General features: G+C 40.1%; 1 protein-coding gene across 1 annotated transcript in view; it reads right to left on the bottom strand.

Annotated features, from left to right (window-relative positions):
• The window catches only part of col4a5 (collagen, type IV, alpha 5 (Alport syndrome)), a 51428-nt gene that overhangs the window by 21677 nt on the left and 12275 nt on the right, over nt 1-17476 (bottom strand). The window contains exons 2-6 of the mRNA XM_072687560.1: nt 4376-4435; nt 1306-1395; nt 1122-1166; nt 991-1035; nt 8-70 (exon numbers count right to left, since the gene is read on the bottom strand). Of these exons, the coding sequence (XP_072543661.1) occupies nt 8-70; nt 991-1035; nt 1122-1166; nt 1306-1395; nt 4376-4435 (303 nt within the window). The remainder of the gene's footprint in view (nt 1-7; nt 71-990; nt 1036-1121; nt 1167-1305; nt 1396-4375; nt 4436-17476) is intronic.

The raw sequence follows: 17476 nt of genomic DNA on the forward strand, positions 1-17476 counted from the left end.
GACACACCTTCGTTCCATTACACCCTGCAATTCCCTTTGGACCTGGAGGGCCATCCTGTCCTGGAATACCCTGTGAAAGTGAGAGCACACAGTCATTCAGAAGTGAAATAAACAAAAGTTTCTCATAAGTTTCTAAAGTTTCTCATCTCTCATCTAAATAAATAAATAAATAACTTAAATAATAATAATAATAATAATAATAATAATTATAATAATAATAATAATAATAATAATAATAAATCAATAAATTCTGAAACCAGAACTGGAATTAATGACACACTGTTATGGTGTTGCTACATGGATGCTATGCTATCACAGGTGGTTGCTATGATGTTGCTTGGTGATCGCTATAGTGTTACAGTCACTGCTACAGTGATAGGTCATTGCTGGTGGAGTGCTACAGGGCTACTAGGTGGTGGTTTATGGAATTTCGGGTGATTTCTATGATGTTGCTGAAATGGTGCTATGGTGTTGCTAGACACTTGCTATGGTATCCCAGGTGGTTGCTATGAAATCCTAAGAAGTTGCTATAATATTACATGTAGTTGCCACAGTGTTGCTAAGTGCTTGCTATGGTGTTCCAGGTGGTTGACAACAGAGAATTTTTGGTCCTTTTTTCATAATGAAATACACTGGCTACAGATGGCCTCAGTGTAATAGCCGTCTCTGGAGTTTGCTTCAACTGTTTTGCTGTTTTTTTGCATGTGCAGCAAGATGCTGTATTTTTGGCCAAAAACTAAAATGCAACTTCTGACTATTTCTGACTACAATATTTTGGTGGCCAATATTAAAAGCCACCCCCCTACTTACTTAGTCACATGAGATAAATGAGCAAAGACAAATGTGCCAAATTTCCAGTAACCTTATACTTACTTTGGCCTTATACAAATGTAAAAATGACTCCAAGTTTGTTAACTCATGCCACACATTATGCCACAAATAAAATTATTAATGATACTGATAATAATTAAGCTCATCACAAATACTCACTGGGATTCCTGGTGTTCCTGGAAATCCAGGCAGCCCAGGAGGTCCCTGTAGAAAGACAAACAATTAGGTTGCATAAACAGAAGACATTACTGGGTTTGACTTTATGGGATGCTGTGTAGAAACAGTCTCACTCTTATTCCTTTAGGCCCTTGTGATCCTTCAGGTCCATCATTACCCTAGGTCAAAAAGCAGATGAGCAAATGAGTCCACATTCCTTTATTCACCATATTGATTTAAAATAATAACAAAATCAATAATAAATAGAAATTGATCCATGATTTTGTTTAGTAACTGATAAGAAATCTGGCTCCTGACCTTCTGTCCACGAGGCCCAATTGGTCCTTCTGGTCCGGGAAACCCGGGTACACCTGGCTGACCCAGCATTCCTGGTAAACCTCTTTCACCCTAAAACACATATTTGAATTAATTATATAGGGACACTCTTTAAAAAACTGTATGAAAAGGATAGTTAAGTCAAATATGTTAAGTCTCCAGTGATGCTTAAACTACATCAGTAATAGCTAAAAACATTATGGACAACCAGTTTAAATGCAAGTGCTGTCAAAAGTTCCTTTTATTAAGTGTCCATCACACAGTGAAGAAGGAAATTTCAATCGTGCTGAAGCTTTAAAACCAGAATTGGGTTTTAGTGAGTACTAGTTCCTCAGCTAATACACAGCAGTCCCTGCTACTTTCAGACTAGACATCCGTCTAATACATTTGCACTAGTCTGAAGCGCAGCAAACTGTATCGAAACAATGATTCGATGTCTTGCCCACTTCACCCAGAGAAACTTCAAAACAACCCCAAACTTCAGGGTTTCCTCAAAAGAGGAAGAGGTTTATGATATTTGCATGATGAGTAGCTAATGTGAGTAGCAAATATTTCTTTGTCCACAGTTACTATGAGATGGAGAATCATATGTCAGTGGTTTATTTATTTAATGGTCAAGAAATCAAACTGACAGGTTTGGGTGGTAATAAAGGTGATAATATGTATAAAAAAAAAACGGTCATTGTAGAAAATTAAACTAGACACTAGACGACAGCATGGAGCCTGGTGTCAAACTCTTCAAAACACTAAATCATTTTGCAATACAACTGGTTTAACTCTGTTACCACTTTGGCAAGCTTTATAATGGCCAGCACAAGTCTAAAGTCCGCAAAGTCAAAGAGACTATGCACTGTGGCTCCTTTGAGCCTACCTACTCAACTGACTTGTGTCTAGGGAGTGGGACGTTCAATACAGAGGCTTTGAAGCTTTTCCAACACTTGCTGGTTCGACTCAATGTACAATGTATTAAAATCAACACCCTTTCTTGACTGTGGCTATATTCAAATTGCCAGTCCAAATGCAATATGATATTGGATTTTTGCAAATTGGATCCAAACCACATTTGTAGGTGTCCAGACACACAAATCCAATCTGATCACTTGAAGTGTAGGCAGTCATCTCCTCAGATCTGATCTGAAAATCGAATTCGATTTGCTTGCAGTCTGAACACAGCCTATGACGTTTAAAGCTTTGAAAACGTCAATAAACCACCCAGAATGGGTGGGACACAGTCAATATACCCCATCAAAGTGTTTCCTCAAATCACATTTTCATATGTAACTTCATTTACTATTTTTATATTCACTAATTATGGTTACACAATATACTCAAACAAATACAGGGTTTTTCTTGCTAATAATGTAAAAGTGCTATTTATTTTCCATTGGCCTCATACGCTGCATAATCAATACTGACAACATCCACGAAATTGTTGCAGTACTTTAATAATTAAACATGATGATCTAACAGCAGGTCAGAACAGACACCGGGAGAACTGTAAAGTAAATATTTTTCGCAGTGTTGCGCATTAAAGCCACCAGATGTCACTCTTCTCGGATTTCAATGCTCCAATGCCTTGAATCTATTTTGGGACAATCAAGGGAGAAGCTTCAGTGCTTCAGAAAGCTTTGGTTCACCATCAATAGTTGCTTGTAATATTTTTGCAGTCTTTATTGCTGCAATGCTTGTGCTGTGAAGTCACTGATACAGGATCAACTCTAATAATTGTAAAGTTGTGGATTAAACATTACACCTCAACAAGAGAGATCCACTGTGCTTTTACGCAATTAGCAGCAGTTAACAGCAAACCAGTGGAGAGAAAAAGATTACCTAAAGCTAAAGCTCAAAGTGAATAAAAATTTCACATTCACTTTGCGATTTAAAAAGAAGACAAAACAGAAAATAATATGACTCTTGTATGGGTTAATGGTAAACAAATTGTCTGCATTTACCCCTTTTGACCTGTATTGGTATGTTTCAGCCTCAGTCAGAGTAGGGCTAATAGATTAAATCCAGGACAGGTGGAGATACAGATAGTGATGGGCGGATGAAGCCTCTTTGAAGCTTTGAAGCTTTCCCCCTAACTGTTTTAAAAAAGAATTACATTAGTGCCATCTGGTGGCAAAAGACACAAAGTGCTCTGTGTTATTCTAATACTATATCTACAATATATCTAAAACTCTCCCAAACAGGGCTGTTGATAGCACATTTATCACAGCTCTACTTGATTTGTTTCAGCACCTCTCTCTGTCTCAGTTTTGGCCTTTCACTTATAGCATTTGTGTTGTGTTTGCCTACCAAACACATCTATAATTCGTCTTTAATCAACTATTTTCCAACCTCCTGTATCTCTTTAAAAAAGCCATCTGTTTTTACCCCACTTTTCTTTTATGCCATCTTCAAACAGCAGTCATGAGTAAAACATGAGTAGAGCGGCCTTACTTTGGTACACAAAAATGGGAACAGGGGGCACAGTGGCACAGTGCAGATAATATAAAAAAATCAAATGTCAAAATTAAATAAAAGCCCAATGGCAGGCATTTTAGGCAGTTTAGAAAATTACATTTTTGAAAATTCCACATTTTGGTCCCAAAAAAGACGACATGTCCCATAATATAATGTCAGTATGGGAAGGGGGAAACTGCTAAATGGTTTTTGTAAATTCACAAAAACACTGCATTCAAAGCAGCTTACTTTACATATATAGACTTTACCTTTCACATTGGTTTTACTATATTGAACTGTTTTAAACAATGCAAAAGTCCAATCTTTATAAAGTCAATCTGAACAGGTCCAGTGTCGCTGTATGTAGAAGCTCTGAATCTGTCCTATGGCATAAAGCTGAATGAGATTAAGGTGTTACCTGTGGTTAATCCTGACACCAAGTTATGAAGTAACCAGGTAATGAATAGTAACTTAAGCTATTCAGTCTCTAATGTGTTTATCAGGGATTTGGCAAATCAACCATAATAAACTGATCGTACTACCTAACAACTGTGCACTCAGACACCCAGCGTGTGTGTGCTTGTATGCACAATGATTGCTCACTCACCTTCTCTCCTTTCACTCCACTGCAGTCGCACTTTGATCCTGTTCCACAACCATGACATGCCTGAAAAGACAGAGAGAGAGAGAGAGAGAGGGGAAGAGACATCAAACAAATGTGGATACAAATGTAACTTACAATGGGTACAGTGGAATTAATGCTGAGCAATACTGATACAAGACACAAAGCACAAGACCCCTTCACTGACACTGCAGAGCACTGCGATATCATTTGAAGCAAGCCTTCTGAAGCCTTTAGCAACTAGATGGAGAGGTTTTAAATGTATCAGGTTAATCTGTAATAATATTTCAGTTCATATGAATAAATGAATGCTGCTACTTAAGGGTGTAACTGTAACGTGCGTCTCTTTCCTGCCTCTCTGTCTCGTGTTTTCCATTCCTGGTCTCTGTGTCTGTGTTTGTTTTGGTCTATCATTTGCATTGTTGCTCATGGCTCTGTTTGTGTTTTGTCCTTGTCTCCACCCAGTCACCCAGGTGTTCCCACCTGTGCCTCCTTTGTAGCCCTGCCCTCTTGTTATCTTCCCCAGGTGTTCCTTGTTTGTCTCTGCATATATAGTCCTTTTGTTTTAGTGTTCCTGGTTGGTTGATGTGCGTGAGTCTACGTTTTTCATGTGTCTCACTGTCTTTGTGTTTGGACCCCTGTAAGCACCTCATCCCTGCCCGCCACCCAGACGCGACAGTATTGGTGCGTGTATTTGTCACAGTTTAGTACACAAAGAATACATGGTATGCACTAGTAGGGTAAGTATGGTCATTTCACAAGCCTGCAAATGCTGTCGTGGGTTTTGGCTTGCTTGTCCCGCCCGTTGTACCGAACTCCTATTGAACCGTGAGTTTCAAACCATGGTGTGAATCAAACCGAGACCTTTGTGTAACATTACTCTTTCAAACCTGACAATTTATTTGGATTGGACTGTTCAAACAAATGTAGTGACAAACAAATGTTGTGACATCGTAGTGAAATAGTTACCACTCAAACTCTGATTAAACTGCATGCTCAGACACCAAGCTGGTTGATTACTAATCAAATAAAATAAAAAGAAAAACACTCTAATACTGGTATACTCTTAAAGATATTGCTCAGCACTGGAACAGGATAATACCAAATATTTGAAAGTGATCAAATGAGAAAGAAGACCAAAACATGAATTTCAAGTCTTCATTTATAGATGCACTCAATATGCTTATTTAGCCAATACTGCAAAATGTTATGTTCAGTTCATGTTGTTATGGAAATAGTTTATCTTGAAAGGAATTTTCATTTTCTAGGGTGCTGTAGTATACATCAGTCCAGCTTTCCTATGAACACTAACATCTGTGAACTGCATTTGTACACTTCTTTTACCTATTGAATAAAGTTTACACATTTAAGTGATTACCCAAATTATATAAACTAAGAGCCTTTTTCCAGAAATTCTCCCAAGAGCATCCACCCACATACTCATATCACATGCCCCACCTCCAGTGTGTGTGTGTGTGTGTGTGTAGGAGGGTGGGAGTGTTTTTGGCTTTCCTAGGGGCAATGGTCTGGAACAGATAGTTCATGTAGGAGTTGGACAGTCCTGTCAACTCGTGACCTGCCCTCTCTCACATCCTGTGTATGTTCCTCTGTGCACACACACACGAGAGACAGGAAAAACTTGCTTTTATGTGTGATGTTTGTGCGTTTAGGGGTTTACTTCTCTTAAACAGTCTAATTAACTGGATACATCAGATGGGAATTAAACTTTATTTCTAATTTCTAATAAGTTATCATCACTTATTGATTTGTCCTCGACAAGCAATAGTGGTATCAATTAAAGCCATATAAAGTGCCCATATCTTTTTTTCTTGTATTTTACACAACAAACATGGACATATATTTTTGCATGATCATTTTTCATCTCTTTATACCTTAGAAATATACAGGCTATTTCTGTTACTGTTTCTTTAAGTTCATTTAAAATTATTCAGAAGTCAAAAGCTGTGTTCTAAAGCCTAGGCTGCATTTGTTCTGAGTGATTTCAGGGATGCAACTGATGTATCCTTACCAGTCCTGGGTTACCCATAATTCTCTGCTTACATTTAACTTGAATAGGAAAAAACAAACAAAAAAAAAAAACAAATTGCTTCTTGGGCTGTTCCATCTGTGTGACCAATAAGCTACTAAGAAGGAGAGCAGTCCTACCGAGGACTCTCTTTACCTTGGCTGCAGCCTAGACTTTGGAACTCACCTAAAGACTATATAACAATAACTAAACTGCTATATGAATGGGTGGGGCCAAACTGCAGTAAAATGAATATGCGGGTTCTTGTCAGAACAACAGCAGCTTATTAATAGTTTAGTAGCTACTGAGTAGTAAAAGCCATATTGCAATATTTGCATTGAATTATTATTACATAAACTAAATGCAGCCATTGATGCAGTATTAGCATTGGCATCATAGTGCCACAAGAGTGTCACAGTATCCCTTCTGAGATCCACACTACAAAGACAAGATCACACCATGCCATAATCATAAACCCCTACTGCTCAAACCCTAAACTTCATAATTTAAACACTATTGAGGAGCAACTTTCATCAACATCGAGTTCTAGGCGGGGAGAGGGCCCTGACGTCCTGTGTTGCCTTTCTTTGTTTTGACCACTTGTCTTTATCTCGCTTTTTTCAAACTGCAAATAATCTAACTAAGCCTCCTAGAGTGCTTGCAAAAAATTATGTACAGGGATACAATAGGTTGGGTATTTTAGGCATTTACTTTCACAACTTAACAAAACAAACAATGTCATGAAGCAAGTAATGCAGGACCCTGCTATCCCTTTCTGCTGTTACACTGTGAATTTCCCCACTGCGGGACTAATAAAGGACTATCTTATCTTATCTTATCTTATCTTAACTTACTTCGAAAGGTGAACCTGAGCAGAACGTGACGAGATTCAATGTCAGAAGAAATGCAAACATGATTCTGATGAAGTGATGACGAAATCACACAAGAAAAATGCCCCTTAATCAGTCAAGTAAGGTCTTGCGTACTGGTACCTTAGATAGCAAAGACAATACCTGGATTTGAGAAGGAATGTGAAATGTTTCCCAGGTCTCAGCCTTTGCCAAATACCTCTTTTGTAGAACCACACTACTACACTCAATTGAAATTAGTCTATCCATCTCTGCCATCCAGCCCTTATGCAGTCAGCTGAAGTCTCTGAATGTGTCTGTGCATGTCCACTGCAAATGCTGGGACTTTTGTAAAGTTATTTACCTTGATTGTTATATATAAAGAAACATATGTCAACAACAGAAAGAGAGCGAGAGTACATCACTTACTTAATTTTACTAAACTTTCCTTTAGCTGGAAACCCCAAACTGATAAGGCCAGTAATCTGAACTAGGCCGAAGAACTACAGGCCGAAGATTTGAGGGACCTTGCCCAAAATCCCAGTGGTGTCACATTCACAGTAGTGCTGTCCCTAACACTACACTGCATTACAACATTACATTGTTTCTGTACAGTCCTGTACCTGGCTTGTGCGCCCCCAAGTGGTTGAAAATTCCCTTCCGTTGTACTCATAACTCAGAAGGCATTTGTCCTCCATTACGTAGCGGTGGATGGCAGCTTCCCCATGCTGACATTCCCACCGGTTGCCACATCAACATATGAAGCAGAAAGGCCTCTGACTGGCTCCTTTCTAGCCTGGCTACTCCTCATTAAGGCCAGCTGCAATTACTGGATGTATTGGCATGTATCTATGTAGGAAAACAAAAACACATCTGTTACCGCATTTCTCTCCAGTTCAGAGGTTATGAGACTGTAACACTAGTCAGAAACCATGTCAGAAGATCAAAAAATAAAGCCAGTGACGAGTGCCATCCATGGCGGAACGCACAAGACTGACAGCTCTACAGATATGATGATTATTGAAATATCAGAGACAGAAAGATATTCAGTAAAACACAGACAAAGGAAGAGTAAGCCTTAGATACACATCGGCCTCCTATGCTGCAAGATCACCTCTATACAATGTGGTTTAGCTCTGATAGGCAATCACACACATAGACACTGGGGCCAGTCAGTGCTGTAATTAAACATCTTGCTGATAAAGGGATGAGTGTGATGTGTCTTCTGCAGATCACTTTACAGATCACTGCCCGCTCATCTGCCTCCAGACTTTATTTTTCTTATGCCCAGCACAAAGAAAAACACTCCGCTTGCTGTTTTAGCCTGTCTGCCGGCATAAGTCTTGCTCTGTACGTCTTCTGTCCTCTAACCATTCCCAAGAGTCCTCCAAGACCCTCCCTCTACAGCAGAGTAGCCCATCAGTGTCTCCAAAGAAAACAGAACATTCTAAACTATAGATTAGGTGCTTCTGGTGCGATTCTAAAGATTAGTTGGTTGATATTACAGACTTAGCCTGGCAAGCCAGACTTCTGCCTATTGCCAGAGAGTCATTAAGGATTTTTAGTGCTCAGTGTGAACCAAGAACCACCTACTTTGTCAGGGAGGGGGCTGGCATGCAAAGTGACCAACAATAGAATGTTTTAGTGTGACCCATTGGAGCAGGATACAAGCATAGGGTATGTTTGACCATCTTATCTCTTGACCAGCATAGAGTATGGTGTTTTTGTTTTATTTGATCTATGATTTATTTGGTCAACCAGCATGACCACACTGATCCAACACTATGACCAGCTTGACCAAACTTATCAACCAGCTTGGTAAGATTGGACATGCTGACAGACCAGTTCAATCATCCAAATCAAATGGAAATATGTGCTATGTTTGATAGAGCTGGATAACCAGCTTGCTTACCAGTACATGGTAGCTTTTATTTCCCCTTCACCATTAAGGACCATCTTAGCCCATCTATAACCAGTTACCAGCAAAAGGTGGTTTTGAGCTGAGCAGGCAACTGCTTGAGAATACTAGCCAGCATTTAGCTTGATAAACGCCAGACTGAGAAAAGCTGGCAGATCAACGACTAACAATATTTGGAATAACTTAAAATAGTTGTGGGCATCTTGGAGTACAATATCATACGGTCTGGACAGAGCACCTGAAGCTGACAGTACAACAACTGACTCCAATAATAAAGTAGACAGGCCAGATTAATAAGGGGGCATCTGGTGGTAAGAAAGTATTTCGCAATTGATGGGTCATAGGCCCATAGAAACTCAGTCAGTACTATGCAACGCTCTCTCACTCTCTCTAGGGCCCAGAGTGTATGTGTGTGTGTTTGCACAGGTCCATATTAGCCGTGGTCTGCTGGCGATGGGTTCTGTCTGCTCCCAGCACTCTCTGGCCCTCAGGCTATACTGCATCAGTGGGTCAGCTAATCCTCTGAGCCCCAGATATTCAGACACACACACACACTTGCCGTGCAATGCCCGGCGGCTTAAATGCTTACAGAAACCAGGCAGCCAACAAGTGCAGTAGACAGTGGAGCAGGTGGCAAGAACATAAGCTGTGCTGACATCCATTTATATGGAGGGGGCACCTCCCTGATGACCCCTGGGCCAGGGCACACTGGGACACATACAAAAGATCTCTTTCTGCAAACACGTAATCCTTCACTTCACTGACATGAGCTTCAACTGATAGTGACCCTATGGTCAATTCACTGCAAAATGTGGTTATGTGGTAGTGTGTGTGTGCGTGCTTGTGTTTGTGTATATGAGTGATTGGTGAAGCAAGACATAAACGAAAGATACACAAAAAATATATATCTTAATATCTCTCTCTCTCTCTCTCTCTCTCTCTTTCTCTCTCTCTCTCTCTCTCTCTCTCTCTCTCTCTCTCTCTCTCTCTCTCCCCTTCTCTTCATCTCTCTCTAACCCAGCATTACATCACCTTACTATTACAAAAGGAGAAGTGTGACCATTGTCAGGCTGTTGTAACCATTGAGGGATAGAGAATGGGAGGAAGAACGAGTTAGCAAGAGAAGATGATGAAGGTAGAGAAAGAGGGAAGGTGTGAAAAGGAGAGAGACTGTTGTTGTTGTTACTATAATTATTCAAGTTAACACCCTAACAATATTTAGCCCAACACCCTCACATGGTTCAGCCTAACACCATAACATTATTTAGTATAGCACCCTAACATTATTCAGGTTAACGGCATAATATTTAGCCCAACACCATCACATCACACAGCTTAATACTGTAGGGTTATTTAGCTTAACACCAACACCCTCCCATTAAACAGCGTAATGCCATAACATCAGACTAACACCATCACATTATTCAGCCTGACACCCTCACATTATACAGTTACATGTAATAACATATTCAGACTAACACCATCACATTCTTCAGCCTAGCACCCTAATGTTATTTAGCCTAGCACCCTAAAGTTATTAAGCCTAACACTAACATTATTCAACCCAGCACTATTTGCACTTGGGATTCTCCCAGTGAGCCAGACTTCCAGTGATTGTGCTGTGTAATCACTTCTGCTCTGGGCTAAAACCAGACATAACAGCTCCAACGGTGCATTTCCCTGCCCCAAGCACTGTTTGTACAGTGCTGCCTCAGTGCTTTCATCACTGTGTGACATTTTATGGCTTCAAGGTCCGTAAAAACACGAGAGAGAAATACGGCATTCTAAACATTTTCCCTGTGATCCGCTCTGAAAGACACTGCTATTGCAGCACAGCTCTTTCAAGCCAAGTGACCCCCAAAAGCCCAGCAGGCTTGTGATGGTTTGGTCCTGGAATTCCCTTTTATTTCTATTCCTGCAGAGTTACAGCAATGATGACCTCAAGCCTCTACCAATAAAATGGCAAAACGAGGGGCAGAATAAAACATGCTCCTGTGGCCCTCATGGCTCTTTACTTTCTTATCTCCCTGCAACAGGCCTTTCTCCACCATGTCTTACATTTCAAGAACAATCTGGAAAGGCAGTTCATCTGGTGCCAGGTGGGCGAGGGCCATGCTCTGAAGCATTTGACGCACTGGGCCTGGAGTTTGGCCTGGAGGACAAACTGACGAGGCTGTGCTGCATATGGAAAAGCCACTAGTAGTGGAAAACACTCATCTACTACAGCCAGGGGAGACTTGGGGGAGGAGTGCAGCGTCAAATACCAAACATAGCCAGAACAAACTGGATCAAACCGATTACCAAGATATAGAGAGATATTAAACACAGGACTGTAATTATAGGCTATATATGTAATTGTGTATTATTAATTGGTTGAAAATTTTGTTCTGATGAAATTAAAATACACAGATGTGATTTCACAGATTCCAAGATACTGTATTGCAAGTAAATGAGAGTGTTTTTTTTAATTTTAGACAGTCTCAAAAAGAGCAACTTTACAGAAGGAAATTTACAGCATTTCTATTGATCTACTGATTCTATTGAATTATTTACACAGGGTATGCAGCTGCTACAGGGTATATATGCTCAGAATTGCTTCAGAAATCAGCTTTTATTACATTATTATGTCTTGCATTACAGCATTAGTGTTATTTTAAAATCAAAAGTCTTATGAAGGGATCGTACAACGTGTCAAATCTGGGCGATTACAAGTCCCCTGTGCGGTATCATGCATGCAATATGATACACTATAAGTGATTTTATACACAGAAGTGTTATGAGAAGTGCTGCTGAAAATCTAATTAAGCAGGAGTGGTTATGAGGCAGTATGTGATAAAACAACGTTGTATTGCTCACCTACCTATGTGTTATCATCAAGCAAACTGCCAACCAGTCTCTGCTGATTCATCAGAAGGTAATATTAATTAATTTCACTGCAGATTAACTGCAAATAAGCAGTGTTAGCTGACTGGACTGGCCTCTGTTGTTGACACACTGGTATGCTGCAGATATGAAAGGGTTAGGTATTGGTTTGCAGGTGTAGGAAGCTGCACATCTGTGTTTTTCTAAACACGCCACAGGGGAGAGCTACACTCTCTCACTCTCTTCACATACAAAGCTTCATTCTGTGTGTGTGTGTGTGTGTGTGTGTGCACTCAAAGTGTGGGAGAGTTGTCTGATTAACTGCACTTGTTTCTCACTAGTTCTCAAGCAGTGCTGGCGGGAAGAGGAGCTCTAGTGTCAAGGTCTCTTCTTTGCTGTCATTCTAATCAGAGTTCTCTCTCCTTCACACAACTAACTCCCTCACAGCTCACTCCATCACTTTCACTCTCGGTTTTAAGGTGATACACACCTGTGACAGTGACATATACTGCTGTAATCCATAATAAAAATATGTAATGTAATTACACTGTAGTACATTTTCCAATATACTCTCTTTTGGTATGTCCCCTGAGGACAGAGCTGTGTCATGCCTTGGATTAGTGTTTCCTACTAAAAATAAAGAGCAGCAGTGTGCTCCGCTGTCCAGAGGGAGAACACCTCTCTTACATCTGCTGACCCCAAGACACTGCCAAAACCCACATGTGGAAGCACTCAGCATACATGAACACACACAGAGTGTATATACTAAAATATACACAAGCGAATGCATTACATCTCTAGGAAGTGCGTATTTCAAATAAATGGTACAAATCATCTCGTTTTACACTTGGGTCTTCAGCCAGAGATTACAGCAGTGACATATTAACTCATGGGGATGCATAAGGATATTTAATCAATATTTAAAAGTGATCTACGATGTATTTATATAACTGCAGAAGATAAGAACATGAAGTTAACGCAGGAAAACATTTAACATTTTATTTGAATACTTATTCAAATATTTTAATCAAAATACAAATTGAATACTGGCATTTTCTTCTATATTTGTTGCGATATTAAAAAATACAGGACTCGATGCTAATAATGCACTCTGTTTATCAAATATTAATAGTAGAAGAGTAGAATCAATAATATTGGGTATATAATGAGATCTGACTAGATGTGTCATGGAGAATGAGAACAGTGGGAATATTTATGTTATATCAAGCAGCAAAAACGTTTAAAAAATGTTTATTTGACATTACAGAAGACTTTGCACTGTGTTCTGTGATGTGACTATTGTGTGCATTGCGACAACCATGATGAAATTATAATAATTTTTCGTCGTGGTCCTAGACTAGGGATGCACCGATCCATCTTTTGGGTGCGTTCCAGCTGATACCCAATCCCGATCCGATACCATTAGTGAATTAATAAATCATATATCTGACCATGTGGGAGGGACTTAAGGCATCAGGATTGACCTAATCAGTATTTTACTTTGTAAAACAAACTATAACATAGAAACACAGATATAAATGAACCCAATTTCTGTTTATTTGTCACTGGGCCTCGGCACAATGTTGTCTGGGCTCAGGACTTTTATTCTGAAATTCGAAGTCTGTGAGACTAAAGAGGAGCTAGCAGCTCCTCCCTTCTCGGCTCTCCTTATATGGAAGACAAGCTGGATAACTCGCTGAAAGATTATGCCTAGAATACTGATACCGGATCTTAGTTAGCTGGATCTTAGTGGATTTTAGTATGTGGACCGATATCCCATCCTAGTATCGGATCAGTGCATACCTATCCTAGAATCCCACTTCCTTCACAGTTCAGTGTTTTCTTTGTTATAGCACAGTTCAACTCCAGAGGACTTGTCAGACTTGATAAGTACTTGTTCAGGAAATAATGTATAATAGTGCGCACACTAACTGGACCCATATCTCCATTAGTTTGTGAGCTATGAAGGCCACAAACATTTTAAAGCTGCTGTATCTCAGAAACTAAATGAACACAAAGTTGAAGGTCACACACTTTTTAAAGTCTTACCCTTAAAATAAGCTATACAGGAGAAAGGACACAAACTTTAATAAGTCATTACTAAGTAGGAATGCATTGGGTGGTCTATACTGACCCTGCTCCAATGTCCTCTTTCTGACTTTCTGCCTTTAAAGCTGAAATATTTTTGTGAGTAAGTGGAGTCTACGCAGTGGAGTCTACAAAAGCTCCTGTACATGCAAACAGCCCAATCCACTGTATTAGGACCACACCTGGACAGTTAACAGATCTGGTTAACAGGTCTGATCAGCTGGGTTTTGGCCACAATGAGAAACTCTGAAAATAAACATTAGAGTAAAGATGGAAAAAGGCAGCTTCTGCAGCAAGACTGGACCCCGATCAAGAATTAAATCTCCTAACACGCAACAAAAAGTGTTTGTAAGCTGCCAATGGGGATGTTAAGGACTGACCATGCAGGGTCAAACCCTCATTTTGTCAAGTCATCTTTTACTAGTTTGGACCAATAGTGCCCAAACATTTGTACACCACTGCTTATACAGAATTACAGTAAAATCCACACACCATTTGCTTACAGAATTACAACACAGATTAGACCCTCAGACTGTAGTGCACTCCAAGAAAACAGTGGCCTTAAGGGCCTCTGCATGTGGGTCCATGTCAATCAGTGGGAAGCAATAATCCTCTCATCCACCCAAAACACAAGAAGCTAAAGTAACGCTAAAATGTGTTTGGCTGCCATGGTGAGAAAGTGAAACCCCTTCACATTCTCCACTCTCATCACAGCAGTGCTGGAGATTCACTATATGTCCAAATGTTTGTGGACACCCCTTCTAATGAATGCATTCAGCTACTTCAAGTTTCACCAGCTTGTCTAGTCCCAGCAGAGTAAGTACAACCAATAATTGGACATATAATAAACATAAATAAAATAAACATAAACCTATTGGCACTGTGCCTAATGCCAGATGTGGGCTAGAGGGGTATAAAGCCCTCAGCATTGAGCTGTGAAGTACTGGAACTGTGTTCTCTGGAATCATGATGCTCCATCTAACACTACTGAGTTGAGCTGGGTAGTTGGGGTTGAGGTGGGGTGGCGATCATCCTACATCCTGAACTCACTAACACTCTTGTGGCTGAATGCAATCAAATCCACGCAACGCTCCAAAATGTAGTAGAAAGCCTCCCCTAGACAGTAGAGACAGTTACTCCAACGGAAGCAAGGTACACCTCCTTAATACCCTTGATTTTGGAAGAAACACTGAATTAGCAGGGGTCCCAATACTTTTGTATATCTAGTGTATTGTGAGTTGTGTTCTGTTTAGAGAGCAGATTAAACAAGTAAGACAGAGATAAACAAAACATCTAAGCCTGTTTATCCCATTTAGATATGAAATCTGCTCTAAAACCTGGCGAGCCTGAGGAAATATTTGCAGACTCTTCTGTAAGGGATATTTGAACTGAAGCCAAATGCCTGTGCTTTGAGTGTAGTAACACCTATGCTTGACCACATGAGGGCAGCCCGCCCGGGAGGCTCAGGTGGTGCGTTTAGAAGCACTGCAGCATGTAGATCAGCTTTATTGCTGAGTTCTGTATAGAGCTGAACCATAGAACCACAGAGCACTGACTTTAGATCTGTCATTAAGAGTCAGCAGGGTCCAGGCTGGCTCTCAGAGCAGTATAAAGCATGTTGTCTCCTGCACTGGGAGCTGCAGATCAGATTTTATCTTCTGTACATGTCAAAACCTGTAGGCCAATGTGGAGTCTTGCATGGCAGTGCTCAAATTAATCAGCACTGCTTACAGGAGTTCCTTATATGTTTCTGTTTTATTACATTCTTCAATGTGGTTTTAGGATTATATATATGTAAACATACAGAATATGGAAATATAGTCAGCAGCTCATTATTTCAGTGTGAGTTTAAGAACTGAGAAAGAGCACTTTGAAACTCCAGCAGTTTTATATAAAACTGACTTTTTTACGGGACTTGAAATAACAGTATTTAGAAGTTCAGTGATAACATAAAGCCATAGTTTTGTTTTCTTTGCCTTTTTTTGTCGGCCACAGACACATGTCCGAAATTTCCTGTGTTGTTCCAGCACAAAAGGAGTCTAGGCACTGGAATGCCTTAGATGCCAGAGCGATGTGAGAAAGGTCTGGGCAGCAGAGACAGCAGACGCAGATAAAAGATTTTTTTCTGCATTCACAATTAGATTGGATTATATCAGATTACTCAAACAAAAATGAATAAAAAACAACAAACATACATCCAGTTATTATTAACTGCCAATGTTGCCAAATCAGTTGTCTATTTGCATGATGATAATGCATATTGTTGTAGCTCCATTTTAGCTGTTTTTTACTTTTTGACATCAGCCCTGTGTAACTGCAGCCTGATAATCTGTTAATAATAATAGAATACATCCATGTGTACACAGGATCAGAATAGACTAGTCCTACTGCACCCTTTCATCCAAAGGTTTTGTGTTGTCGGCAGTGGGCCTGGCATGCAGCTCATGTGAAGTACATTTCCACGTGTCCGCCATCATTTGAAAGCAAAAACCAAACAAAGCACCAACCGAAAACTCAGGTAGCATAGCTGCTCCTCTTACTCTGACTGGTCTTATGTGATTCTCACTGTCATGGCAATGTATACACTAAGGGGTACTCTACACATGTGTGTCATTTTCATTTTATAGAGATAGGAAGTCACTGTGAAGCTGCTGTATCCCTGTAATGTACACTCCATTAAGCCTGTGCTTTGGAGTTCTCTAGACAGGAGGATGCCGGGCAAACCTAAACACAGCTGTTCGTTAAACTATACATCAAACTGTTTACGAGGCACGCAGGAGAAGATAAATAACCTGAGAGCAGTAAGGCATCACTGCCGGCCTAAAGCTTAATCGTAAGACAGATGATCTATTAGCTGCGTACAGCAAACTTCTCAAGTGTAAATAGTGACGTATGATCTGATTTACTGTAGAGAATCTGCTTATATGTACAGAAAAGTGATAGACATGGACCTGACCATCCTGTCACCATGGCCACTGTTTACAGGAAATGGAGTAAACATTTACAGCTTCTTCTCGAGAGAGGGGATCATCATTACCTCTACAGCCCCCTTGCATACATTGCACACAAACATCACACACACACATGCACATGACTAGATGTCCCAAAGTAGCAAGGGGGAGCTACTAGCTCTCTTCTTTGATAGCAGAAGCAGATGAGAGAGAGGATAAGACACAGGGACACAGAAAGCAAGCAAGAAAAAAGGACAAAGAAAGAAAGACTGGAGAGAGGAGGAGGATGTGGGTTAGCAACAAAAAATCTGGGACACTGAGAGAGAAGCAAACACAGAGTAGATCCTTTTCTTCGAAGACAGGCAAGATGTCTACAGTATTGGCAATAACACC

Source organism: Salminus brasiliensis, chromosome 9 (genome assembly GCF_030463535.1).
Source record: "Salminus brasiliensis chromosome 9, fSalBra1.hap2, whole genome shotgun sequence".
NCBI classification, from domain to species: domain Eukaryota; kingdom Metazoa; phylum Chordata; class Actinopteri; order Characiformes; family Bryconidae; genus Salminus; species Salminus brasiliensis.